Here is a 27,768-nt window from a genome sequence, read left to right on the forward strand (position 1 = left end):
TGCTTCCAATAGTCGTCCCCTCCACCTCTCACCCCTTTTCCCGCCTTTTTCCCCCAATTTTCCGAAGCGCGAGGACCTCATTGTCCTCCTCCCCCATCCTCCAACAGGCCCACCAGACGGCCTTGTTACCATGACGACAGAGCTACTCGAAGCTGAAGTCGAGGACCTGGTTGCCATGGCTTCCGCTTCTCCGCCTCCAGCCCCGCCCGCGCGCCCCGCAGCGCTGGCGCCTGCGCGGTACGCCACTCGAAGGGCCTCCGAGCCGGGGCGGGACGGGGCGGAGCTTCAAACGAGAGGGAGGGAAGGAAGAGATAGGATAAGAAAGGGAGTGGAACTGGCGCGTACGGTGGCCGAAGAGGGACGCGCCGAGCCGGAGGCTGCAGGATGGTAGGCTGTGCGGAGAGGGAGGGGAGGGGGAACCGAGGGGCGTGGGCTGCACCTGCGGGGGTCCTTGGGGGCCGCCCTCTGTGAGGGCCGCCCTCTCTTCCTCCGGTCCTCAGAGGCCCCACTTACCCGGGCGGGTGGGCCAGCCGGCCTCGCAAGGAAGAGCAGCTGGAAATGGCTTTAGGGAGAAGGGGAGGGGAGGGGGCCCATATGTGGGGCGAGAGGGAGCTGACTAGGGGGCGGCGGGACCGTCCCGGGCGGGTGGGCCAGCCGGGGGGAGCGCGCGGATGGCGGTCCAGGGGGTCCCGGTCACTGCCGCAGGGAAGTCGCCCGAGGAAGAGGGGGCGCGGGGGCCTGCCGGCGAAGGGAGGCGGCGGGGTTGGCGGGTCACCAAGACCCTCTGTTCCCGTACAGCCCAGAGGAACGGCGGCCCGCGGGGAGAGCGGTGTGTGGGAGGGGAGAGTTTCCGGGTCCGAGGAGTGGCCGTCCTGCCTCGGTCTATCACCTTGCTCGCCTACAGGCTGGGGTGAGGTGGGAAAGCCAAGTGGGCTCGAGGTCTTGCTCTCCAGGACCCAGGCTTCGGATCCCCGGCTCCCGTGCTCTTGGCTCTCCGCCCCCCATCCCATTCTCTTTCCGGAGCCCAGGCCTTCCGTCTTCCTGCTGGCTTCCCGCTCCCCCGCCCCCCAATCTCAGAGGCGCACTGCTCCCTTGTGCCCCTCTGTTGCCCTCCCGCCACGCTAAGCAGCGTGTCCCTTTCCCCACCACCAAACCCCCTTGATTTCTGATTTAGCCTGCTAAACATGTACTGTTCCAAACACCCACGGATTCCAGCCCTTGGTAATGCCCAGGGAGAGGAGAACTGCAGGGAGAAGGAGCTAACTCCAGGGTGTAGACTGGACTCCCTGGAACTGGGAAACTGGGTGTGCACGGGGTACTGAGGGCTCTGCACTCCTCCCCACTCTACTCAGCATTCACTTTATTTCACAAAGCTCCAGGAACCATCCACGATGGCAGTGTCCTAACCGAGGAACTGAAAGGGAAATTGGGCACCTGGTATCTGGAGGGGAGTGGGTGCATAGCAGGAGGCACCCTAAAAGGAAAAAAAAAAAGGACTGCTGGTGGCCAGAGGCCTGCATGGCCGAGGAGAGAAGAGGGTAGAATTTACCCCTGGGCATATGCCTGGCACTGGAGGGCAGTGCACTGGGGACATCGGCAAGGGTGTATGGCTAGGATGTGGTGGAGATTTGAGGTAGCTTCTGGAGACACAAAATACCCCATTTCACCATGGTGGTGGATAGAAGGACTACAGAAGAAAGCAGACATCTCTTTGACTTCAGCTGAGCTGCTTGCCACTGTACTAGGCATTTTATTGACCTTTGGAAGACAGAGGTAGGAAACAGGAGGTGAAGGAATAATAATAGTGACACTTAATGTGTTATATAGTGCTTACCATGTGACAGGCACAATCGCATATATCTACTCATTTAATCCCTCCAAACAGGTAGGTACTTTTATTACATCCATCTTACAGACCAGGAAACTGAGGCCCTGGGACATAAAATAATCGCCCGAGGCAAATTTCTCAACTACCAGAGCCAGGATTTGAGCCCAAATGACAGACTCCAAAGCTCTGACCTGCCCCAGAAGGAAAGGCACCTACTGGTGGGAATACCCGCAGTTGACAGCAAGGGCTGATTTTTGAAGCTAGTGGGATCTGTGAATAGAGAAGCGTTAGATGCATTTGTGGGATGCTCCGTGGCTGTGTTTCTGGAGTAAACAAACCCAGAGAACCATATCTCTGACCCTCAGCTCTGCCCCCTGCCCCTAGATGCGATTCATGCTGCTGTTCAGCCGGCAGGGGAAGCTGCGGCTGCAGAAATGGTACCTGGCCACATCAGACAAGGAGCGAAAGAAAATGGTCCGGGAGCTTATGCAGGTTGTTCTGGCTCGCAAGCCCAAGATGTGCAGCTTCCTGGAGTGGAGGGATCTCAAAGTCGTCTATAAGAGGTGACTCGCCACCTACTTTCACGCTGTCTGGATCCTGCTGGATGGGGTTCTGGCAGTGGGTTCAAATGGCTGAGCAATAAGGTCAGGGAGAACTGGGAGCAAAGGACATCTGGAGGGCAGTGATAACTCCAGCTTCCTTTACTTTCCAAAATTACTTGGAAGAAATTCTGGTCCCCCACTTGTTTCGCTCATGCCTGACACCTACTTGACGCACATACTTTTGTTGCCAAGGCCTTATCCTGTCCACCACACGTGTCTCTTGCAGCCTCATTCAACAGTAACAGATCCGGCACCACCTCTCCCCAAATAAGCACGCGCGCGCGTGCGCGCGCACACACAAACACACACACCCTGGCCATTTCCTTCTCTGAGCAGGTGGATTAGTTGGCTCCGGTTTTTGCTGAGTCAAACTGAACAGGTCAGAGGGCAAGAGGCAAAGAGCTTGTGTGTTTGCCTCTGTCTTGTGAGAACCGCCAAGAGGCAGAGCGAAGTGTTTACTATTTGCATACCCCCGGGCTACCCTGCCTGCACTGGGAATGAGGAGAAATGGGAGGTTTGGGTGCACAACACCTGGGTCCTGAAGCAGGCCCGGCAGCCCCTCCAGCAACCCCACGTGTGCCCCTGCCCTCAGATATGCCAGCCTCTACTTCTGCTGCGCCATCGAGGGCCAAGACAATGAGCTCATCACGCTGGAGCTGATCCACCGGTATGTGGAACTCCTGGACAAGTACTTCGGCAGCGTAAGTCTCCCCACCCACCCTGTCCGTACTCAGCAGTCCCCTCTTTCTACCAAACCCTGGGACCCTTCCAGTCGCTGCTGGGAAGGTTTGGGAGAGGCGAAGTTGGAGCAGTGAGAACAGTAATTAATTCCCCTCTTTAAGCCTTAAGCCTATTAACCATATCCGTTAATCGGCCCCCGGGAGGGAGTATGCCCTGGAATCGGCCACTCCCATCAGTCCATCTAGAGCTCAGTTTGGATGTCCCACGGAAGGATGGAGACTACATTCAGATTTTCTCAGTGGCTTCTGACCTTGACTTTGCATTGGAATTTTCTGGAGAGTTGATTTTTTTTTTTTTTTTTAATTAGTGATGCCTAGGTCCCATGCCCAGCAAGCCTGGATTAACTGATTAGGGGTATAGCCCGGGCATGGACAGTCAGCTCAGATCTTAAGACGGGGAAAAGTAATAATTCCATCATTGATATTCCACTTAACAGTTTACAAAGTGCTTTCAGGCTTTTGTGCCTGCTCCTCATTTTATCCTGTGAGTAGGTGTTGTTATCTCAATTTTCAGAGGAGAAACCAGACTCAGAAATGAAATGTCACGTCCATCTAGCTGCATAGTGGCAGAGCCGTGCTTGGCAACCCAGTCTTTCCACCCGTGATCCAGAATCTCCTCCTTCCCTGCCCCGTAGCGCCCAGGGAGGGAGGCTAGCCTGGCCCCTGGTGAGAACAGTGGCACAGATTTTGGGGGAAAGGCAGCAGGAACCACAGCCAAGGGTAGATTAGGGCAACTCATATTTCATGTTCACAGAGAAAGAGGCAAGAGAAGAAGAAGGAAAAGTCAAACTGAGTACTAAGGCCTCGGGGTTCAGGAGTTCATAGGCCTGGGGCAGGAGCCTGAGGTGGGAGCAGTGGTCAGGAAGAAGACCATGGAGCCATGAGAAGAAAAGAGGTGGGCGGCTGGGGTGCAGGTCGGGTGGGAATGCACCTTGACATTCAACTCTGCCTTCTCCCCGTTCTCCCAGGTGTGTGAGCTGGACATCATCTTCAACTTTGAGAAGGCCTACTTCATCTTGGATGAGTTTTTGATGGGTGGTGATGTCCAGGACACCTCCAAGAAGAGTGTGCTGAAGGCCATCGAGCAGGCCGACCTGCTGCAGGAGGTACGGGCCCAGGGCAGTGAGGAGGAGGAAGAGTACCATGGCAGAGGGGGCCCGTCCTTCCCTGGACACTTTGCCTGCCAGCCACAGCTGTCCCCTTCCGGCCACCAAGGGGACCCCCCTCCCTGTGGTGTCTGGCCCTCACGGCGCCCAGTTGGCCAGCTTGCCCTCAAGCACTGACTGAGGGCTCAGGGTGGGAGGTCAGGGTGGCAGGCAGCCCGCCTGTGCCCATTCTCCCTCCTTCTCCCAAGACCCAAGGTGTCTCGTCGCAGCCAGATCTCCTCGGTCCCATACCTTTCTTGGCATTTAGGGTTGTTCGGGGAATTGGAGAGGGGCACATGATAGATAATTCTTTTTTCCCTGGTGTGTCCTCCCACCCCCCTTTTTTTTTTAACACACACAGACACACACACTCAAAAGCCTCTGCTCCTCAGAAGCAAAGGGCTGTGGGGATTTGGGGGTTGGGGTAGAGGGTGCCTGGCTGTTGGTTCTCCTGCTATCCGACGCCCCCGCCCTCACCCCATTACTGCCTGCCCCCTCTCTGCTGTGCCACTGCTGAGACTTGGTGCAGGAAGATGAGTCACCAGAATCTGCAATGACAAGCAAGCTGGCCTGAGCTGGCTCTGAGGAGGGGGAAAGATGGGGGTTCATCGCTGCAGTAGGAGAAAGGGCAGAATTGAACTTGCCACCTCACTGGTCCAACTTCCCCTTCACACACACACACACACACACACACACACACACACACACACACGTGCCCTGGCACACACACCCACCCCTGTTACTAGTGCTCTGCTCAGACCCTAATGACTCATTTCTCTGCAGTCTGGTTCACCTTCCCTCAGGGACCTGATGCCAACTTATTCCTCCCTGCCCCCACTCTGAATCAAAGGACCCAACCATCTGGCACCCCCAGCCTCCAGCAAGCAGGTTTCCCACCCCCCAGTCCCAGCTTCACTCCCTTCCCCCTCAGAGACTGAGCCCCCTGCTCCCCAAGCTCTGGTTTTGGGTTCTCTGGGTGGTGGCGGACTCAACCTGGACCCCCTCCTTGCCACAGTTGGCTCTGGGGGGTGGTCCCTGGAGACTGGGGACTGGAGACTTTTCCAGCTTTGAGCTCACAGTGGCTTTTCTCTCCCCCTTCCCTGTGTCTCTCTGTGTTCTGCCCACTCGTGATTGTCCTCGTCTTGCCCACCCTCCCCTCCCTCATTCCCTGTCTGCCTCTCCTGGTGTCTCTGGCTCAGGAGGATGAGTCGCCTCGCAGTGTGCTGGAGGAGATGGGTCTGGCATAGCCCCCCCGCCTGGGCCTCGTGGAGATGTGGGGAGCTGGCGGAGAGGCAGGGCATGAGTACCCCTTTTCTTGGTGGAACCCAGCTGCCCCTCCTCTGCTGCCTCACCTTCTCCTGGAGTGAGCTGTGGGCTCAGGACCCTCAAACATTCCTTCCCTCACCTCTATCTCCTGTTTCCCCTTTCCCCAACGAAGGTTTTAGGAGCTAGGAGGTAGGAAAATGTGACCACAAGGGGGGTGCTATTTGGCTTTCATTCCCTGCCTTTGAAGAACTAATGTTACCCCAGACTCGCTCCCCTTCCTTATAACTGTAAATATATAAATATGTCAGGTTAAAGGGAAAAGGTTTTCAGGGCTCTTCTCTTCTCCCTTGCCCCATAACCTACCTCCACCCTGCCCCAGTAGCCAGCCAGGGCAGCTTCTCTGCCTGGGGTAGGGGTGGGGGGATTTCTGAGTATTGAGAGGGAAGGCCTTTCCCCTCATCTACCCTCCTCCTCCTTGGCTGCAGTGGGGACTCTGCCCAGTGCCAGGGCAGGAACAACATAGTTAATTTTTTTCTAACCTTGCCACTTTGAGGGAAGTGAGGGCTGGGGGAAGGGCAGGCTTTATGGGAGACTGTCCCTCCTTCACTCCATGTTCTGGGTGAGGCAAGAGCTAAAGGGTGGGGTGTGGGAAGTGTCTGACTTTATCTTCTTTCCTCTAAAATAAAAGGAAAATCATTTCTGGACTTTGCTGCTTAGGCTCTGTGAAGGAAGGAAAGGCTCCTGGGATTAGTCAGGAGGGGACTCAGATGCCAGAGTTAAAGGGAAAAAACAAACAAACAAACAAATAGAGGACACCCGGTTCCATTTGAATGATAATGAATATTTTTAGGATAAGCATGTCCTATGCAAATACACTTGTTGTTTATCCATAGTGAAAATTGAACTGAGTGTCCTGTACTTTGTCTGGCACCCCTATTCCAGATGGATTTGTGAGCTCAATGCCTCTCTGAACATGGTGCCTCCAGTTCCCCGAGCTGCCTTCGGCCAGGGAGGAGCAACTCCTGGGGACATGGTTTCACTCCTAAGAGGTTTCTTTGTGGAAGATTTCATTCAGCTGGTTTAGTTTTATTTGGAGAGAGGAATCAGGGGTTCAGGGGTATAACCAACCCGGTATGCTTACCAAAGGGTTGAGGAGTGGCTAAAAGCAGCGTGTTTCTGTAGCTGGAGGCCCCTCCTCCCTGTTTGTTGTGAAGTACACAGGACCAGGGAATTTAGGGGGCAGGTAAGGGAGGCGGGTAGGTGAGGTTGGAACAGAGGCTGTGAGGAGCCACCTAAGTGGCTGGAGGATCATGGATAGAAGAGCCTTCTAAGTGGACTGGAGCTGCCCCACCCTGGGGACCGATGACTTTAACCACCACCACCACCGCCACCACCACCACCACCACCACCACCCCTAGGCTGCAAGTGGAATTTAGGCTTTCTTCATAGATACGGGCCATATTCTACTCTGAAATACGGCTGAAAGTGGTTCCACCACCCTGGCTTTTGAACAGGAGGAGATGGGTGTTGTGGCTGGCGCTTCCCTCACCGCCCCTTGGGAAGGACCACGCAGGCCCAAGGGGACGGGTGAATAACGGAGAACAAAGTCCTAATAAAATAGTCACTTTTATTTCTTAGCAAAACTATTTCCTCCGTGAGGGGTATTTACAACAGAGAAGGGAAAGAATAGGTAAATTCACAGCGATCTGGAGAGGGTGGAGAGGCTCCTGGGAGGCCCAAAGGGCAGGAGACAGACACTTCACACAATTAACTGGAACAGCTTTTTCCGGTTTTGGACGGGGACGTCCCGAGAGGGACTAGGTGGGGACAGAGGCCCGTGGGGGGAGGGGATTCGCACAAACCACCCGCCCGCCTGGGGTGGCCCCGGGGGACCTCCTTGAGTGAGTTTGGGGAGTTCGGGCTTCAAATCCGGGAAGCGGTTTGACAGGTCCCGGCGCAGCCCGGGGGCGGGGCGACCCGAGGGCGGGGGCGGGGCCTGGAGGCGGCCAGGGGCGGGGCTGGGGTGCATGCAAACACCGAGAAGGGAGAGGAGCAACACGGAGGGGGGTGGCCGAGCGCGCGGCGGCGGCGCACGGGGGCGAAACCAGGGCAGGTCACGGGCGCCGGAGCAGCACGTGCTCGATGTAATTCTCCAGCTCCTCCTGCTCCTGCATCCGGCGCTCCTCCGCCTCTGCCTCCTCCTGCGCGCGCAGCGCCTGGGCCTCCCGGCCAGGATAGTGGTGCGAAGGCGGCAGGGTGTGGTGGTAGTGGCGGCGGCGCGAGGCAGCGGGCGGCTGCAGTGTCCGCGGCCGGATGTAGTTGGGAAAAGGGTGGTAGGGCCCGGGGGGAAACAACTCGTCCTCCTCGCGATCCCAGGGCGGGAGCACCTCGTTCCAGTCGGGCAACTCATCTCGGGCGGGGGCGGGGGCAGGGGGCGGGGGCTGCGGGGAACGGACGTGGGCGGGGGCGGGGGCGGCCCGGGGGTGCGGCACCGGCTCCGGAGGGGCGTTCTTCTTCCGCTTCCGCTTCTCCTCCACCTCCTCGATGATGCTGACCACGTCGTCCGCTGGCAGGTGGAGTTTGGTGGACAGCTCAATGAGGCTGTCGATCGTCTGGGGGTCCATCTCTTCGTCGTCGTCTTCCTCCTCCCCGCCCTCCTCTGCCCCCTCAGCCTCCTTCCGACGGTGGCCGGGCATCTCTTCCTGGGAGCGCTTGTCCTCGGCTCCGGCTTCCCCGTCCTCCTCCTCTGCGAACAGCAGCGCGTTCTGCCGCGCCCTCTCCGCCTCCTCCGCCTCTGCCTCCGCCTCCGCCGCCTCCTCATCCTCTTCCCCCACCCTCTCCGCCCCGCCGCGTCTCTCCTGCTCCGCCTCCGCATCCTCCCTCTCGCTCTCTCGCTCCTCCTCCTTCTCCTGCAGCCCCCGACCCCCAAGGCCGCGCTGCCGGGCCCCGCCCTGCAGCAAATACTGGAGCAGCAGGTCGGAGGCGAGGTCGGCCAGCCGCTCTTCCTGCGCCGCGGCCTGCCGTGTGGCCTCTGCCTGGCGCCGCCCGGCCTCTACCTGCGCCAGCCCTTGCTGTAGAAGGCGCTCCCCCGCCTCAGAGCCGCCCAGGAGTGAGCTCTCCGGACGGCGCGCCTTGGGGAAAGGGGCACCCAGGCTTTGGTACGCCTTGGATAGGGGTGCCAATGCCTCACCTAGATGTGTTTTGGGGGAGGACACTCCTTCCCCGAACTGGTGGGCTTCAGGAAGGGGCCCACTCTCGGGTATACGCGCCTGGAATTGCGGGGGAGCAGGGGGTGGCAGGGGCGCGCGCTCCGGGACGCGCGCCTGGAACTCTCCCCAGGAAGCGCGCCACACGCGCTCCGGCCCGGGGCTCTCCAGGTTGACTCGGGTCAGCGTGTGTGTGCGAGTTTCCGTCTCTGCTGCCGCTGTCTCTTGCTGGCGCTTGGCGTTGCTCGGACTGAAATCTCGCAGTTCCTGGAGCAGGGAAGCTAGCGCCTCGAGCTCTTCGGAGGGGTCGCCAGCCTCGGGACCATTCTCCTGAGTCTGAGGGCGAGGCGGGGCCGCAGGTGCCTGGGTCTCTGGCGCCGGGAGGCTGTGGGTCTGGCTGCGCACGGTCTCGGTCAGCAGAGCTTCTGCTGCTTCTTCCTTTGGCCCCTGCTGGGAGGCGCCGGGCGCCGGAGGCGAGCCCGGGCGGTCAAGAGCCTGCAGCAGCACCGCGGCCAGCGCCCGGGGATCCACGCCCTGGAAAAGCTCTCCCTCCTCCTGAGGCTCGGAATTTCGAGCGGCTCGGACCTCTGGGGCGCTAACATCCTTCGGCCCGGGCACTGCGTCCCCAGCTACCGGCTCTTTATGTTCAGAGCTGAGGGGAGGTGGCTGCGCCTCAGGGTGCCCCGGGGGCGCTGCTCCCAACCCCTTGATCAGTAGAAGAAAGCAGAAGAGGGTGGAAGCCGGCAACCTGAGCGATTTCATGACCAAAGGACTGCCGGAGACTGTGAAAAATAGAAGGGACCAAAGAAAGAGGGTTTCTGTAAGAATTTTTCGCTCTCTGATTCTATATCCCCTTCCCCCACCTTTAATCGGGAAATCCAGGGCTTCCCTCATCCCCCTAATAACCTTACCCAGAAGAGGAACGTTTAGGAGCAAAGGAGAAAGATGTTGTGCCGATCTCTGGAGTCGTGTAAATGGGAAAACGCCCGCAACCCTCGCTCCCCCCAGTGCCTCCTCGCCCCCTTGCCTAAGCCATCTCACTGCCAGCGCCCACGTACTAAGCAGCTAAGATAAGGGGAAAAAAATCTCTGCTCCCTCCCCACAGGACTCCCCGGATGGTGCGTGGGCGACTTTAGCAGCAAGAGAAAAGCGGCGACTCCCCCATTTACCAGGGACCCTTACCGGGGGCTCCCCGCTGTGTTTTTAATACCCCCATCCGGGAGGAGAGAGAACCCTCCCTCACGCCCACGGCTGCCGAGGGTTTGAGGGATGGACAGCGGAGTATTTACCAGCTGGTGTCACGATGCGGGAGGTGGAGAGGAGGGTCTGGGCGGGGTGGGGACAGGGGAAGATCGGGACGCGTCCGCCTCGGCTCCGAGCAGTGGCTGGGATAGGAGCGACGGTCGAGTTCTGGCGTCCAGTGGGTTGGGCTCAGCTGGGTCCGCGCGGCTCTGGGCGACTCGCTCGCTCCGGCTTCAGCACGCTGGACAGCGCCCGCGCCGCCGCCGCCTTATAAAGGGGAGAGCGCGGGGTCACGTGGGTTCGCCCCGCCCCATTGACGTCAATGTTCATTCATGGGGAAGCGGGCGGGCGCCTCGAGGTGGGGGGCAGCCCAGTGATTGGAGAAGGTGTTCTTCTCCCGGCCCGCGCCTGCGCGCCGGGAGCCTCGGCTGGAGGGGCGTGCGCTAGCCGAGCACCCGGGAAATGAATGAATGAATGAATGAATGAAATCTCCGGGGCGGGCGGGGCAGGGGGCTATGAATGAATGAAGGAGGGACGAGGAGAAAAGGATGAATGAATGAATGGGAGAATGAATGGAAGGGTGGATGCAGAGACGCTGCAAGGCGGGAGGGTGGGTTACAGAGCAACTTGCAGCTGCGGGAGCCCGCGTCGCTGAGCCGAATAGGATGGGGGCACTCCCAGAGTCTGACTGGGCATCAGTAGGAGATCCATACTGGGGAGGGGAGGATAAGGATTCCAAAGCCGAGGAAGGGGCCGGACTCCCCATCTCCCGACCGCACGCACGGTCCACGGGGAACACACCCAAGGACGGCGTGAACCCGAGAGAGGAGGGACGGATCTGCGCGCCTGCGGGCGCTGTTCGCGGATCTGCGGTGCGGGGTGCCGGGCCCGGGCCGGGGCAGATGGGTGGATCTTGCGGTTTTGGTAATCCCGTTGGAAAGGGTCCGAGTCGGAAGAAAGGGGAAAGACTGAGGATGTGTGTGCCTCTATGTCGTGTCTGTTCACAGTCGGTGCGTGTTTGGAGAAAAAGGTGTGTCTGTCCTTCTGCCCAGCTCACTCTGTAGCGTATGTTGGCGGCCGGGCTTGCCCCTTCTCAGCCCACCTCTCCCCCTCCCCCGACCCTCCTCCTGCTTCTTTCCCTCCCTCTGCTTCCCCCCAAAGGACGTTTGGAGGGCGAGAGCAGACCAGGTGGGGAGGGGGTTGCGCAGGTTGGGGGGGGTGACTCAACTCCAGCTCTCTACACTGCTTAAAGGAAAGGTTTGAACGCGTTGCAGACGGGTGGGGGTGGGTGTGCAACGTCAGACATAGCCCCTCTCTACCACTAGACCCCTCGTCCGTATCTCCTGCCAGAGGCGTTGGGGTTGGGGGCTTGGAAAGCTAGAGGTTGGGGGGGGGGGCGATGACGCACAGATTGCGCAAAGAGAATCCATCAGCGAGCCGGGTCCAGTGAAGGGAGACCAGCCCGTGGGCGGGGGTGGGGGGAGGACGGAAATGGGGAGGGGGCAGGGGAGAAGGGAGGAAGGCAAGGGGAGCAGCCACTGCAGGAATGAAGGGGAGGAGGGAGGCTGGAGGGGGCTGCGGTGCAGGCAGAGAGCTGTGCGGGGGCGTGGGCAGGGAAAGGGGGGAGTGACAATGACACATGCCAGACACACAAGAACTGCGGACACAAGGGGTGCCTGTGGGCACACGCAGGGCACCCGCACCCTAAGACTCTGGAAACCGAGATCAGGGCTGTCTGTCAGGGGCTCAGAGACTCTTTTCAGAGACAGTCCTCAACCCCCTCCTCATCTCTTCCTAGCACTGACCCTCCTTCTCTCTCTCTCTCTCTCTCTCTCTGTCACACTGTCACACACACACACACACACACTCACTCACTCACTCACGTGCTTTCCTCTATAGCCAGCAGTGGCTTCTCGGTTCCATCAGTGGCTCGACTTTCCCAGAAGAAAGCCCATCAGCTCTGCAGGGAAAGAGGTGGGGAGGAGTAGAGAGAGGAAGGAGAGAAGAGATGGGAGCAGGAGAGGGAGGGAGGAAGGAAGGAATCTGGAACAGGTAGAAGGAACAGGCTAAAGGAGAAAAAAAAAAAAAAACCACCAACACAGCACTGAGAACCAAGGTGACTGTGGAAATACCAAAGAAAGCAGAGAGAGGAGGGGGCAGCAGACCCCAAGGCTGTGCCTCGCCCCCCCACCCCCAACCCACACTACTATCTAGGACCACTGCCTAACCTGGGGGCTCCCCTCATTCCTCTTTCTCCTCCTGTTCTTCTCCCCTTTATCTTCCCAGCCTGGTTACTGTGAGCAGTGGAATGGGGAGGGGGTCACGTTACCTTCCCGAGGAGGATGAATCAGAGAGATGGCTCAGACATCTGGAGGGGGGAGGGGAAGCCATCCAAGAGAGAAGGAAGAGGGGAGGGAAGGAGCCAAGGGGGGCAGACTGAGAGGTTGATGGGGCTAACAACTAAGTGTGAGATGAGGGGAGACAGGCACCTAGAGAAACGGTTTGTGTTTCTGTGGGCTTGTATATGTGCACACGCACCTATGTGTGCATGTACATATGTGTGCATGTGTGTTTGTGTGTGTACAGAGTTTAATGAAACATATGGGAGGGGGGAGAAAGGGAATTAGAAGACCAATTGTGTATTTAATCAGATAGAGTGGATGGGCATGATAGTGTTCCACTTTAAATATGAAATCTTCTCTTGCGATCTGTGTGGCCATGTTTTTGCCTGTTTCCAGATGTCATTGTATAAGTATGAGTGCGTGTGGGTTCTGATCCTTCTGAGTGTCTGTATACCTGTGTGGTTGGGAGACTTTGAGTGCATCCAGTCTGGGCATCTGCTGGTGTCTGAAAAGTGAGCCTGGCTTGGTGTGTCAATAGTGTGTGCGCGCGCATGTGTGTGTGTGCGTACACATGCGTCTTTGTGCATTTCTCTGAATCCTTCTCTGCTTTTTGATTTATGTTACAAGTTATGTAGATGTCTCTGTGTCTTTGATCTTGCCTGCCCCTCCCCCACATTCACCATCTCTAGATTTCTGTACAGTAAATCCACTCATCTGCTGCCCCCAAGTTCGGGTCCTTGCCCCCTTGTTTTCAGATTGTTCCTCTATTCTTCCATCCTTCCCCAACTCTTCACCCTTTCCTTCCTCCACTCAGCCCAGAAGCCCAGGGGAGCTTCTCAGACCCTGACATCCCAAGAATCTCAGTCAGCATGGGGTGGGGGAGGGGGGCAGCAAGGTAGGGGGTGGGCACCCAGCCAGGGCATCCACAGCAAAAGGCTTGGTGATAACACAATCTGGATCGTGTCTACATGGACTCTGAATCTCTGGGTCTGTTTCTGCCTGTCTTCATCTCAGTTCCCTACCTGGGTCTGCTCATTCACACACACCCCACCTCTCAGAGATGTGCTGTGTCCTTCATACCCTGCTGCCTCTAGGGGCTTCTGGAAAAGAGCTGGACTGGGGGCAGTTGCCTGGAACCGGTAGAGGAAGGAGATGGCAGGAAAGATAGAGAATGGAGAGACAGAGCTAGAAAAGGCAGTGCTGAGATGGCGACCTGGAGGGGATGCCTGGTGTTTGCTCTGAGTTATTTGTATAAATCCTTCTCTCTGTCTTTGTTTCTGAATCTCTCATACTCTCCAAGAGGGCAGCAGGAGAAGATGGGGTCCAATGGAATAGTGATCCAAACTGAAGATTTGGAAAGCCAGGGGAGGGGGTGGACAGAGTACTGTGTCTTTTCCCTGAGGAGGTTTGGAAGAGAAAAAGAGGGCAGGGGCTTGGGGACCCCGCAACTCACCATCCCCCCAACTCTCCCTTCCCCCCAACCGGTGACTCACCTCTGCAGCCTTTCATTGCGTCAGCGATGGGGGGACAGGCAGGGAGGGGGCACTTTATGAGAGGAGCAGGGGTCTCCACTTTGAACTGAAAGAAGGTGCTGAAGGTCCCCCTGAAAATGGCCCCATTAAAAAGCATCATTGCCCTACCCCCTTACCAGCCCTGTTCAGTAGAGTGGGGAGTCCTGGGGAGGGGACTGAGAGGGGGCTGGGGGCCACTGGTGGGTCTGGGAATGATGAGTAATAGGAAGGGGGTGCTTACCCTGATTTTCAGTTCCAGGGTCCCATTCTCTCATACCCCCACCCACTCCTGAGTGGGGGATGGGAGACCCAGCAAGCCGGGGGAGGGCAAAGCCGCAGAGATGAGTCACCAAGAGAATGAGAGAGAGAGAAAGAGACAGAGATGAGGGGAGACACAAAGAGAGACAGCTTCTGGAGAGACTGAGAAGGGAAAACACACACGCCATGAAGGTGATATCCACAAACTAACCAGAGAAAGCAAATTGTGTACTTTCATAATTCTGACCCAGCCTCCTCCAACATCCACCTGTCACACACAAACATACTGTTGTTATTCAGAGTTACACTGATATTCTGAGACACACCCACTTACACAAACACAGTATCACACCTAGCCTGGCAGTGTCACTCAGACACATGCTGAAGATGGGACCAGGGTAATGGAGATTTGCGTTGAGAGCCCTCGTTCCTTTTACATGGAATGGTGGGAGGGATCCTGAAGGAATGTGACTTCAAAAATCCAAGATGCGGTTTCAGGGAGTCATAGGCTACGCCTTGCACACACGACGATACACAGTTGCCTACCTCCCCATCCACACATACATAGTAACATATCAAGCAAGCATTCTCCTCATCAAAAAGCCACTTGGAGTACCTGATTCTGGGGTACACCAGGCACGTTGTCCCGAATACATCCCACCCGGACACCCTGTGACTGGTACACACATGTACAGAAACGCAGACACACAAAGACGCCCATGGACACACTCACACGGACGGAAACCACCTTGCGCTGCCTCGCCTGCGTCCGCGCGTCCTGGCGCCCCCGCGTGTTACTTTTCGGAATCGCAGTCTCCGGCGCTCCGGAGCTCGGCTCCCGGGGGGCGGCGCCCAAGCTCCCTCCACCTCCTCCCCCTTCCGCGCGGTGCCCACCCAGGAATCCGGAAAGCGGGCGCTCTGGCCAAGAGAGCCGAGAGCCGGGAGTTAGACGCCTGGATTGTGGGGCTCAGGGAGGCCGGTCCTGGATGCCAAAGGGAACTTGGGAGAGAAGCCCATAGAATTGGGATAGCAGCGGACTCCCAGGTCCAGGGGAAAGAGCGACCCGGGCTTGCCAGGGTGCCGCGCAGCTGCCCTCCTCGCTCCTGAGCAACCGCTTCTTTCTGCCGCTTGGCTGGGGTGGGGGTGGGGGCACGCCGCGGCCAGCAGCCCTCTCCAGCTCCAGGAAGTCATTAGCCCCATTGCCACAGGGCTTAGAGATCCTCTCTAATACAGGCTGCTGGGGAAGGGAGGGGGGGAGGATAATGCGTCTCATCCCTCCCCCACCGAGAAGTGAAACAGACACAGAGGGTGGGCTAAGGGTCCGTTTTATTGCAATACAGCCGCGGTTGAAGTGACAGGGAGGGTGGCAGCGTGGCCAGGCGCCCAAGGCAGCCAAGCAAGGCAGTGCCGCACAGCCGCAGAACCGGAACTGGGGAAGGTGATGAAGCAGCCGCTGCCCTCTTTGCCCACCTTCTTTCACCTCCAGGCGCCCTCCTCTGCCCGCGTCTTTGACTCCATCCCCAGCGACCCCTGTGCTTGCTGTCAACAAATCCCCACCGACTGTCCATCGACCAACGACAAGTTCAAGCACTCACGGTCACACGGAGTGCGGTTCTGAGGCATGCTCGGGGCGTGGGACACCTGAATTCTAGTCCCTGCCAGGCTCCCAGTTACTTTGAGTGACTTGGAAGGCACTTTTTTGGTCTCTGCGAGCCTCTGTTTCCTCCCGCTGTGGTAGATGTGAGGATCCACCGCTGAGCAACTGCAGCTGTTACTACTTGCATTCAAATAGGAAACTGCCAAAGTCCAAAAAGCATAAAGAAACCCGAGGAAGGGAGGGATGTCCAGAAATATCTGGAGGTGGGGGTTCCAGGGGCGCCAGAAGGCAGCCTGGTTAGAACCAGAAGACAGCCCCATACTGGGCTGAGGGATCTGCCCTCCCCACACCAAACTCTCCAGCCCAAACCCCCTGGTCCACGGCCTGGTTCAGGCCACTGGTTGGGGGCATGGGAAGGGGGCCTCTGAAATAGCAACATGGTGCAAAGTCGGAGGAAACCCGTCAGAAGGGGCAGGCTTGGAAAGATGCGCCACCGGAGGGTCAGCGGGGCATTATAATGCTAGTACATTGACAGGCTCTCTCTCCGTATTGCACACAGGGTGGGTGATGAAAAGGTCACCGGGAAGAGGAATGGAGGAGCAGACAAACGGACCATGAGAGGAGCTAAGTGTCTGGGAGGCCCAGGGAGGAGGAGGGAGAGGACACTGATGCAGAAGCACAGAAGGCTGGGAGGGAGGCAAGGAGGGCAGTGCCGGGCAGGCCCTGAGAGCTTGAGAAAGGGCGGGAGGAAGAAAAGTAATGCGTGTTGGGCAGCTGGGCATGGCATATCCTTCTGCCCGCTTCCACCCGCGAGGGGGCAGAAGGGAGAAGCCAGGAAGGGCAGAGTTCACTGTCAGGCCAGGGCGACGGAGAAGGCAAGGCTCTGAAGCCTGGGAAGGAACCCATTCTTTGGCCAGTAAAGGGGGGAAGGGCGGACAATAGCAGCGCAAGGGCCTCCGCCAAACCCGGCGGTTCGGATCAAGGCGTGGGCAACAGCTTTTGGGAGCGCTAGAGGCAGGATGGCCGACCGAGAAGTAAGGGTAAAAAGGTTAGGGAGGGCGCTCCGAGGAAGGTTGGGCTTCAGAGCCCGCCGCGGAGCGCAGGGGGAGGGGGCGGAGCTTGCAAACGGCGGCGGGCAGGGCTTTCTGGAGATCAGCGCCAGAGGGCCGATCTTGAAGTGCTTCTTCTCTCCCCTCGGACAGGAGAGGCCCTAGCTGTCGGCCTCCAGCAGGTACTGCTCTGTATAACCCTTGGCCTGCTCGAGCCCCAAGCCGGCCTGGCAGAAGTCAGCCAGCTGTGACCATAACTGGGGCTCTAGGAAAAGCTGGCACAGGACGATGAGGCCGGCGAGGCGCGGGGCCTAGCGCTGCAGGTGCCACAGAAGCTGGCTCTGCACCTGCACGCCATCGCTGCCGAAGGCGTTGATGTTGAGGTAGCGCCACGTGCAGTCACCGCCCGACAGGATGGGGAAGAGGCGCGTGCACAGAGTGAGCACGCGCGGGCACGCGCGGCTGTCCACGCGCCACTCCAGGCCCTTGGCCGCCAGCAGGCGCGGGTTGCTCTCCCTCGGCCGGTAGGGCTGCCAGTCCTGGATGATGGTCCCGCCCGGAAGCTCGTCGCGCTGCACGGAGGGCGACAGCAGGAGGCGTGCCACGTCGCCACCAGCCTCCGACTCGACCTCGGTGGGCAGCCGCGAGAAGGTGCCGGAGACTCGCAGCGCCGCGGGGTTCAAGGGTGAGCGCAGGGTGGGCGCGGAGGCCTGGAGAGCCCAGCGCCTCTTGGCATCTTCACTCCCACAGGCACACTCACGGGATCCCAGTAGGGCCCCTCGGGAGGACCAACCGTGCCGGGAGAGGTGGAGTGGGGTATGTGAAAGCCTGCCCCCGGCCCCCCGAAGGTAGCATGGAGGAACCAGGGACGAGGCTTCGGAGTATGTGCCTGGATCCCCAAGGAGGGGCAGGTTCAGTGTGGGGCCTTGGGTCTCCGAGGGGAGGGGAAGGGTGGGAAACAGATCAGTCAGTAGGATAGGGGAAGCGGAGGGAAAGGACAAAGCCTCAGATTAGGATCTTTGGGTCCCTGAAGGGAGGCAGAATCAATAGAGGAGAAGGGTCACGGAACTCCGTACTCCTGGGCTCCGCAGCCATCTGGAGTAAGGACTGAGGGTCTGATGGCTGGGAGTCGGGAGCTTTTTGACTGCCCCAGGGCAAAAGGGTCTGAGTCGGGACTGGGAGTCCGGGGCTGGGCTCACGCGCGCCCCCCCTCGGCAGAGCCTGCAGAGAAAGCAAGCCGGTGACCGGGCGAGGGGGGAGGACGCCTGGCTAGCTGACCTCCCGAGTCCTTCTCACCTGCTTGGTGATTAGGCGGTATTTCTTCAGCTCCCGGGGGCCCAGCTGGTCGTCCCGGGTGACCTGTGCCACCTTGACCCCCGGGTGCTGTCGCGCCACGCCCTTGCCGCGCTCCCAGGACGCCACGCGCAGCCCCCGCACCAGCACGGTCTCCTGGGCGTCGATCACGTGCACCGACTCCAGCGCGATCTGCGGACTGACGCGGTTAGGGGGCCCTCCGCCCCTGCCGGGGTTCTCGGCTCACAGGACTCGCCTCTTCCCACACGCTGAGCACTCCGTCGTCACCACCCCGGGCGCCAGGCCAGACCCGGGCCTGCCCAGGGAGATCTCCTCAGCACTCGGGTCTCGAATTCCAGAGCTGGCAGAACGCCAGATTCGTCCGGGTCTCGTCCACCTCTTTTTTTTTTTTTTTTTTCCCGTCCACTTCCTGAGATGCTCCAGCTCGGCTTGCACCAGGTCCCTGAGGATCGCCACACCCCCTTTCCCTGGCTCCACCCCCAGGAGCTTGCTACGCCCCCTAGCCCCTGCCACGCCCCCGCTTCTTCTTAGTTCCGCCCCGACCCCCTCTCGGAGCCTGTCCCGCTTCCAGGTGCTCTTTGTGCGAGAGTTCAGTCCACTAGGGAGTCTTGACCCCACTCTTGCTCTCGCCTCCAGTCTACCCTCTCTTGCCTGCTCTTTTCTGTTTATGTTTGTGCCCCCAGAAACTCCTCAAACGAATCTTCAAAGACCGAAGATGTCCCCAGTCCCTCCCTCCGGTTCCTCCGCTATTCCAAGGACTACAAGTCCTCCATTCTACGCTCATTGGCTGGGCCCCTGGATCCGCACGCCCTACTCTTTGGTTCCAAAGCAGACCCACTCCTCAGCATCCAGACGAGAGCCTCGCCTCCTCTCCTTCCTAAGATCCCAGTCACCCAAATGTAGCTTCACCCCCTTTTCAGCAGGGCCCCGGCTCTCACCACTCCGTTATGCTGGGCCAGCACCACGGTGCCGTCGGGATCCCGGAGCCGGCTGTGGTAGCGGCTGGGAAGGTAGTCGAGGCCACCGTAGACGCCCCCAGAGATGGCCAGCACCTCCTCAAACTCCCGTTCTGTGCCACCACGAAGTCCAACGGCTCGGCCTTATCCTCAGGCTCCCATCCGGACCTGGGGTTGGCCCCCAAGGACTTGGCCTTGGCCTCAGGCCCCGATTCAGCCCCCAGGGTCTTGGTCTCAGCCTCAGGCCGGGATCTAGATCTGGACTTGGCCGCCGCCTCCTGTGGCCGGGTGTCTGAATGTGGCTCCGCATCTGGCTCGGCCTCCTTTTCAGGCTTAGGGACCTCTGAGCTGGCGGCACAACTGGCTTCCAGCTTCATTACCCTGCAGAAAAAAGACAACCCAGTACTGTGGTCAGAGCTCCTGTTTCCACATGTGGCCCCCTACACACCCAGTCCCCACAGCCCTTTCCTCCACAAATACCCCTTCTCTTCTGCTCTCCACACAAGACCCTGGGAATACAGGGCCTCCAGCTCTGACCAGCTCCCAGAGCTCCCAACCCTGGAAGGGTTGGGACCAGGGCAGTCACAAATCAGGAACCCCATGAGCTCCTCAGACACTGTCCCGAGATCTCCTTCACCCCCAGTTGCTCCCAGGGACTCAGACAAGGGGCAGAAGGCACTTGGAGGGGTAAAAAATTGAAAGGGTCCCCCCCACCTCTCCAAGACCTCTGCAAGAACATGAGAAACCACCACCATCTCCACTCCCCCCACAAAAGGGGTCCCTGGGAAAAACGGAGGGTTCAATCCCCTCCTTCCTACCCCTGCCAGTCACAATCCCAGGGCAAAAGGGGGGGGTGTAAGACTCCAGATCTTCCCCCTATTGCCACTCCAGTACCCTCCACTCCCACCTCTGACACATATATTCAAACATAAACCAGAGTGGACAGATGGAGAGCTCCATTAGAAAATTTCAAGTCATTCCTCCCAGCCTTATCAAACCCACCTTTCCCTTCCTCCTTCCTCCTTCTCCATAGGGAGACCTGGCTCCACTCTAGGGCTAGATGATCATTTGGGAAAGGGCTCTGTTGGAGCTCCTGCAAACAGAATGTCACCTAGATCACCTATGCCCCTCTTCCATTTACCTTCCCTCCAGAGAGTCTCCTCTGATTTTCTCTCTCCCTCTGTTCTTCTTTCTAAATTCTTCCTATAACTCTTACCCTACATCCTACTCAAGATTTTCTGTGTCTTTCCAATTCTCATTTTTGGGTTAACTCCTCTGGATCTGTCACCGTTTGGCCTCCAGCTCTTCTGTTTTCCCTGCCAGAGCCAGGGCCAAGAGAAAGCCCCCTCCCCAAGTCCTAATGACTCTTCATTTCCAGACCTGTCTCCTCCAGACAAACCAGATCAACCAATTAAATCCGCTTACTCTCTTTCAGCCAGTTATAACAGTCCCTTCATATAACCTACCTTAAGCCTCATTAACCAACATCCCAGGAGACACATATACCAGCTACTTTGTGGGGGATTATGTTGGTTTGGTTGTTTTGTTGTTGTTAACAAGAACGTGACCTAGGTTTGGGAGAGGGGACAAACAATGATACCAAGGAGTTTAGGGATGGTCTTAGCTTCCATGTCACAAACATAGCTTACATAAACACAGCATGCTTGCTGTACAGTTAAAGCTTCAAAACAAGAGCCCCATTTCCCTTTCTTTTCAGCCTGATGCTGTTGTCTAAGGCCCTCCCAGGTAATCCTTAGCTGGATGAGGTAAGACAGCATCAGGCCAATATCATCAGAGAGCAGGGGAAGCCAGACTCAGAGGATCTTAGAGCCCCTGCTAGAGCCACCGGAGACCTTCAGGTTCAACCCACTTCTTTCACGATGAGGAAACGGACACCCAAGGAGGCTAAGATCTGGCCTAAGGTGACTCAGCTTGGATCAAGCCAGGCTAAAGGTTAAGTTTTCCTGGCTCCTCGGCCAGTGGGGGAGACCTCTTTTTGGTGTATTTGGATCTCCAAGCCCAGGTTGAAGAGCAAGGATAGGAATTACTGGGTCGTTCCTTGGCAGGAGTCAAAGGTCTCAAGTACTAAAGGCTAAGAACCCGAAATGGGATCCTGGGAGGAAACTCCAGTGCCCCCCTCCCCACCACCACCACCACTGTCACGTCGGCACTTCCATGCCAACAACAAGCCTGGGGCCAGCTCAAGCATCAGATTCCTTGTGGCAGGCTCTGGGGATGATGGGTCTCAGAAAATGAACAAGTTAGCTTGTGGCTTCCATCTACATTTCCAGGCAAACTCACCAGCTGTTCAAGGGTCCCTGAAAAATACTAGCTGGTAGTTCTCTGCTGAGCTCAGCAACTCCCCATTGCCCCCAAAAGGGACAGAATGTGAGAAACTTGTAGACAGGGACACAGCCAACTAATTCAAGACATTAGGCTTCCATTACCCTCCTTCGCTTTCAAGATGGGGGAGATTCTTTCCAAAGGGTGCATCTACCTACATCTTGGATAAGGTTGTTCGTAAGGCGTAAGGGGGTCACAGGAAAGAAGGAAGAGCTTGCAAATTCATCTCTCTCATTTTCTTTCCGGGCACTCCTCTACACCTCTTCCCTCAGAACAGCACCCTCCAGCCTGGCTCCTTGACCTATCATTCCCATAAGGTATCTAGACAGAGGCAGCCCTGTGCTTCCGGGGCACTGTGGGAGATGTAGTTCAGGCATCTCCTGGACGCAGCTCCAGGAAGAGGGGCAGCGTTTCCCTTGCCCTCCATCTCCTGCATCCTTGGATCCATTCTTTCAATCTTATAAATATGAATGATCACTCCGGGAGGGGATGATTACAGTCCTCGCTGGGCATGCTGGGAGGCCCCCACCCCACCTCCACCGCACCCCACACACCTGAAATGTTGATGCCCTTGAGGTCGACAGCTTCTCGGAGCTGGAAGAGGGGGGAGAGGGAGCAGAGGGGGCAGAGAGCGGAGAGGCGGAGACAAAGACAAAGCTACACAAAGCGCCCAAAGAAGGGAGCAAAAAGGCCAGGAAGGGAGGCAGGAAGGAGACAAAGGCGGACAGGGAGGTGCGGGGCAGGAGAGGGTGGGAGAGGGGAGTGGGAGGAGGCACGGGCACCAGACGCAGACATGACACCTCGTGACTCGGGGCCCCGCGGATGCCAGGAAAGTCCTAGCACTGCACCCCCTCCCCAGGGAGACCGTAAATAGGAAGCAGCGACGCACCTCCTGCTGCCCACGGTGGGCGATGGCGGAAGGGGTCAAGGGGAGGAGAAAGCCAGAAAAAGAGTCTGGAAGAGAATAGAGACCTCGGGAACAGAGGCAGGGGAGTCAAGATGAAATGGGGCAGATGCAGGGGATGAGGAAGATAGACCAACGAGCGCTGGGGGATGCCCCAGGGCCACAGCCATGGATTAGGGGGTTGTCCTGGAGGGTCTTCCCCAGTCTTTCCTCTGCCCCTTTCCAGGAGTGGGGAGTGGGGGCCGCAGGCGGGAGAGCTTCCGAAGGAAGCTGTCTACTTGGCAGGGGTTGCCGTGGGCGCCAGGCTCTGGGGACAGGTGGGAGCGCAATGGCGACGGGGGGGGGGAGGGATGACGGACGGGAAAGTGCCTTTGAACATCTAGGCAAAGTCCCGGTCCCGGTTATCTAGGTCACCGGACCGGGAGGGGTAGGGCTGTAGGGGGCGCAGCGGCTGTCTTGCCCTGGGGGGGCGGTGGCCTCCTGCTGCCCTCATTCCGTGGAGGAGGAGCACGCCAGCCCCCAGCCCCCAGGCCCGCGGCCCCCTACCTCGCCGGAGCGGGAGCCCGGGCCGGGATGCCGAGACACGGAGCGGGGCCGGCCACGCAGACAGCGAACGGTGCGGGGAGAGGGGTCACTTCGGAGCCCCGAGGGTCGAGTTCGGGTGACGCGCGGGGACCGGAGCAGTCCCATCTCGGAGTTGGAGTGCGGGTGTGGGGTCTGCGTCGCGGCTCAGTCCCGCACGCGGGCGCGCGTGCCGGGAGGTTCGGGGTTCGGGTGCTGCCTCCCGCAGCGACGCTCTGCTGGGCACTGGCGGCGGCTCCGAGGGGCGGAGACCCTAGCGGCGCGGAGGAAACCCGGCCCGGATCTGGAGTGGACTCCGGGCGGCCTGTGGGCGGGGGGGGGGGGGGGGGCGGAGAGCAGGTGCGGGGGGGGGGGCGCGTGCGGGCCCCGGGGCGGGCGCAGCTGGGTGGCCTCAAGTCCCGCCGACGAAACTCCGCCCCTTGTCCCGGCTGGGCAGCGGGACTAAGGGTGGGAGGTGCCTTGGGTTTTGGCGGAGGGGGTGACTGCTGGCTTAGTTATCGCCCCACGCCCCTGGCACCTCTACGCTCTGTCCCGGTGCCTCCTCTCCTTCCCCCGCTTTCGCAGACCTCCCTCCCCCAGGGGCCACCCCCTCGAACTAATCCCGTTCCCCCGACCTCCCGCTGCCAGATAAGTCAGAGCTACTGGAAAGGGCACGCAGAGCCCTGGGGACCAGGTCGGAGAAACTGATGGAGGAAATTGGAAACCCTTGCAGATGGGGGTGCAAGGAGACACCGGGAGACAGAAGCAGAGAGGCTAAAGGGAGTGGAGCCAGGCCAAGACCGGTCAGAAGGGCCACCACTCCCCGGGGGCAGAAAGTAGCCTCCTCCCGCGGGTGCACGGGTGGGCTCAGCTCACGCTCAGCCGCTGGCCGTCAGGCAACAAGGCCCCCCGCAGGGCAGCACGCAGAAAGACTCCAGGTACACCCACGAACCCACCCCCCTCAGCACATGAACACAGACCTCTGCACCCACGCATGTCCTGAGGATCTGTATACATGGCTCTGCACCCAGGGCTAAACCGGGTGGGTGGAGGAAGGGTGTGAGGGACAGCCAAGTGTGGACTTGGAGCACTGCCCCCCCTCCAAGGAGCTGGTGGTCCAGGCTCTTAACTCCTGAGCATGCCCCCTCCCGCTGGAGATAGAAACCACCTGCAGTTCTACCCTGTAAAGAACCAGGTAAGTGAAGGGTGTAAAAGTCCTATAGTAACTATAAAGTGCTGCAGGGAATATTAAGGTCTGCTTGGCATGGAGGCCCCTCTCCCTTGCCCTCCCTCCAGGGTCTGACCAGCTCTCCCACTCCCTCTCCCCACCAAAGCTGATTTCCCACCTAACTTTTCCCACTTTTTAAAAAGTACTTTCCAAGGTGATAACCCCATTACCTGCTAAACGGATCCAGTGGACTGTGCTAATGTGATCAGGTGGAGGTTCATGTCCCGTTCCTGGGCTCCCATACACATGGCCACACCAAGGGTTAAACCGATGAGAGTCATCCCTGGAATTCTAGGCCCAGGTAGGCCAATAAGTAACTGACAAGTCACTTAACCTTCTTCTTTTTCTTCTCTTTTTTTAAAAGTTTTTATTTATGTAATCTGCACACCCAATGTGGGGCTTGAACTCACAACCCCCGAGATCAAGAGTCACATGCTCCACCGGCTGAGCCAGCCAGAGACCCCTCTTCCTTTTTTTTTTTTCTTAATAGGACTTCCCCCTGTTTCTGGTTTTTAAAACTGCTAACACACTGCACATCTCACAAAGCTGCAGTTAAGGTGGAATATGCTCAATTGTGGGATAGCTCCTCAAAAAGTTATGGGTGTTGGAGGAAAAAGTCCGGAGTGGCAGGAGGGAGATGCAACCATGCTCTAATCCCTCCCTTTTCTCTAGAAGCCTCGCCTTCTGCCACCAGAAATTCTGGAATTGGTCCAAACGTTCACCACTCTGTTCCCTCAGCCAATGAGAATAGAAAGTTTCCTGAAGTTGCTGACACTTCATGTCCCAGTCACGCAGAATGAAGAAGTCACCACTCATTGGTCCAATCAAAAACCATGTGATTCCAAAATCACCGCGCTCAGACTGCTTCTGTCGCGACTCCCCTGGGAAGTCAGGGGGTGGTGGTGGTGGTGGTAAGAGGTTGGAAGATGACTAATCTTCTGGCTACCCCTCCCAGCAAGAGAGAACAAGAGGCTTTCAGCATCCTTAAGTGCTCTGAGGAGGCAGGGAGGGGGGGTCATCACCTTGTGCTATTGGGCTTTAAAATCCGCCAAGGTTAAGACCAGTGGGGCTCAAGAGTGGAGTGATCTGCTTGCTGGTAGAGACGTGAGAGTCCTAGCTTCACATGTCTGGGTTCCAGCCCCCCACCCCCACCCCCTTCTGATGGTGAGCCACAGAACCACCCAGATTGTTTGCACAGCACTTCGGTTTAATTTTCACAACACTGTAGGATGGGTGAGGCTGTTTAGTCACTTTACAGATGAAGAAAGTGGGTTCTGAGAAGTCCCACGATGTGGGCTAGATCCCATAGCTGGCAAGGGACACTATGAGGGCCTCTGGCTGCAAATGCAGACCCCACCGCCCACTCACCCCTCAGAGGTCAGATGTACTTTGTGAAAATGCTTTGCAAACGGCAAAGCACGAAATCAACGTCAGTGCTAGTAATGCTGGAGATTTCCTTAGTTGCTCTGAATTTGGTAAACACTGTCTCGGACTTTGGGATCCATACTGGCTTTGACCCTCTTGCTGGGCTTGTTTATTTGGGTCTTTTATATTTGGAAGTGCCTATTGTGTGTCTTCTCTCTGGACGGGTGTGCCTTACTGTCAGGTGGGTAGTATCGTTGCTTCCTGTCCTTTTACTTAGGCCCATCCTCAGCTGCAGGGCCCTCCAATCCCCAACATGGTCTTTCACCCCTCCCCTTCAACAGACCACCTTGGGTCTTCTTCCCTGGCCTCTGAACACCCCCACTTCCTGGGATTCTGATGACCAGGACTTCCTCCTTCAGATTTTTGGGTTTGGGGTTAAGGCAGACGCTTAACCAACTGAGCCACCCAGGCGCCCTGATGTTAAAGCTGTCTTTATACCTCTGGCATTTCATTCAGATCTTGGCATACAGTAAGTGCTTAATAAGTATATTATGAAAGAAGGAATGACTTCAACTTAGTTCTAGAGTGGGGGAAGGTGAAACCACCTTTGATCATTTATCAAAAGTCATCCACTGGGTAGAGGTAAAACCAGACTCCTGGCACCTTAACCCCAAGCCAATGCACAACCCAGCCTCATGCTGCATTTCTAAAGGTTCAGTATGAGGGCTTGTGCCTAGAAGTCCCTGAAATTCCACATCTTCTCTCCCCACCCATCACCAGGTTCCTCTCTCTGGTCCACATGAACCAACGTTGGTTGTAATGTCTGTCATTTATTTGCAAACATTAACGTCGCTTCGATGGGTCCATTTCTGCCCTCGAAGAGCTCAGTTGAGCTAGCCATCAAAAAAACCCCACCACTTTTATTCTGGAGACTATCTAACATACCCAAAAAATAGAACAGTATAATGAAGCCTCACTAGCCTATCATCGGCTTCAACAATTATCAGCTCAGAGCTGATATCGTTGGGCTCCGCAAACACGCCGATATTTTGAAATAAGTTTCAGACATCATATCATTTCTGGTATTTCAGTAAATCTTTATCACGGTGATAGGGATGGAATTGTGTCCACCCCCCAATTCATATGTTGAAGCCCTGACCCCCAATGTGACTGTATTTGGAGACAGGGGCCTTTTAAAAAAATTTTTTTAAAGATTTTATTTATTTATTTGTTTGTTTGTTTGTTTGTTTATTTATTTATTTATCTGACACAGAGAGAGACACAGCGAGAGAGGGAACACAAGCAGGGGGAGTGGGAGAGGGAGAAGCAGGCTTCCTGCTGAGCAGGGAGCCCCGAGACAGGGGCCTTTACACAGGTAAGTAAGGCTAACTGAGATCATAAGGGTGGGGCCCAAATCCAATAGGATTAGAAGAGGAAGAGACACCAGAGATCCTTCTCTACCTTCGAATTTGCAGAAAAGGGCCTTGTGAGGAGGCAGAAAGAAGGTGGCTGTCTACGGGCCAGGAAGAGCTCTCTTACCAGAAACTGAATCTACCAGCACCTTGATCATGGACTTGTAGCCTCCAGACCCATGAGAAATAAACGTCTGGGGGCGCCTGGGTGGCTCAGTCTGTCAAGCAATCGACTCTTGATTTCAGTTCAGGTCATGATCTCAGGGTCGTGAGATCGAGCCCCACGTCCGGCTCCATGGACATTTAAATGCTTTAAAGTTTTTCCTTTTGGGGCGCCTGCGTGGCTCAGTTGGTTAAGCGACTGCCTTCGGCTCAGGTCATGATCCTGGAGTCCCGGGATCGAGTCCCGCATCGAGCCTGCTTCTCCCTCTGACCCGCCCCCCTCTCATGTGTTCTCTCTCCATCTCTCATTCTCGCTCTCTCAAATAAATAAATAAATAAAATCTTTAAAAAAATAAAATTTTTCCTTTTATTTGCTGGTCTTCAAAATAACAAGTTGATGCCTCAACAACTTCCAATGGGGATCAATTATTATTTTTAGAACCACTATGAACTCATGGGTTTTAAGTATGTTTAATGTGATACAGTTACTGTCCCTTCCAGATGCTCAAGTTATCCAACTTTTTGGATAAACTGGTGCGTCACAGTGACACAGAAAGGTCGTGATGGAGCTCTTAGGGATGCAGAGGTGGGATGCCCTGAACCAGCCTGGCAGACTGATAGGTTAAGGGAGGTGTCCTGGAAATGCCACCTTAACTGGGTATTAAAAATTCCCCTCCAGGGCTGGATCAGTCCTTAGAGCTTGAGACTCTTGATGTTGGGATTGTGAGTTCGAGCCC

General features: G+C 57.2%; 3 protein-coding genes across 4 annotated transcripts; 1 reads left to right on the top strand and 2 right to left on the bottom strand.

Moving 5' to 3' along the window:
• Positions 1–275: 275 nt before the first annotated feature.
• On the top strand, positions 276–6,485 carry AP1S1 (adaptor related protein complex 1 subunit sigma 1). The gene is made up of 5 exons (XM_025864623.2): positions 276–387; positions 2,213–2,391; positions 3,023–3,131; positions 4,139–4,276; positions 5,515–6,485. Exons 1-5 carry the CDS (start codon positions 385–387, stop codon positions 5,560–5,562), a joined length of 477 nt encoding a protein of 158 aa, XP_025720408.1. The 5' UTR covers positions 276–384; the 3' UTR covers positions 5,563–6,485.
• Positions 6,486–7,188: 703 nt separating this feature from the next.
• Positions 7,189–11,978, bottom strand: VGF (VGF nerve growth factor inducible). 2 transcript variants are annotated; one of them, XM_025864622.2, is made up of 3 exons: positions 11,913–11,978; positions 10,077–10,296; positions 7,189–9,569 (listed from the first exon to the last, which is right to left on the bottom strand). In XM_025864622.2, the coding sequence occupies exon 3, from the start codon at positions 9,547–9,549 to the stop codon at positions 7,696–7,698; it is 1,854 nt and encodes a 617-aa protein (XP_025720407.1). In that variant the 5' UTR covers positions 9,550–9,569; positions 10,077–10,296; positions 11,913–11,978; the 3' UTR covers positions 7,189–7,695. The 2 variants fall into 2 exon arrangements, with proteins under 2 accessions (XP_025720407.1, XP_073740227.1); XM_073884126.1 differs by lacking the exons at positions 10,077–10,296; positions 11,913–11,978 and adding an exon at positions 9,699–9,846.
• A 4,676-nt stretch (positions 11,979–16,654) lies between these two features.
• NAT16 (N-acetyltransferase 16 (putative)) lies at positions 16,655–19,900 on the bottom strand. Its single transcript, XM_025864568.2, is given in 5 exon segments — positions 16,655–17,514; positions 18,083–18,271; positions 19,039–19,175; positions 19,178–19,205; positions 19,296–19,900. Coding segments are annotated over 5 exon segments (1,059 nt in total). The 5' UTR covers positions 19,434–19,900; the 3' UTR covers positions 16,655–16,947.
• Between the last annotated feature and the right edge of the window lie 7,868 nt (positions 19,901–27,768).

This window comes from Callorhinus ursinus, unplaced genomic scaffold (genome assembly GCF_003265705.2).
Source record: "Callorhinus ursinus isolate GAN/ISIS: 27379988/994484 unplaced genomic scaffold, GSC_fseal_2.0 scaffold55, whole genome shotgun sequence".
In the NCBI taxonomy this organism is placed as follows: domain Eukaryota; kingdom Metazoa; phylum Chordata; class Mammalia; order Carnivora; family Otariidae; genus Callorhinus; species Callorhinus ursinus.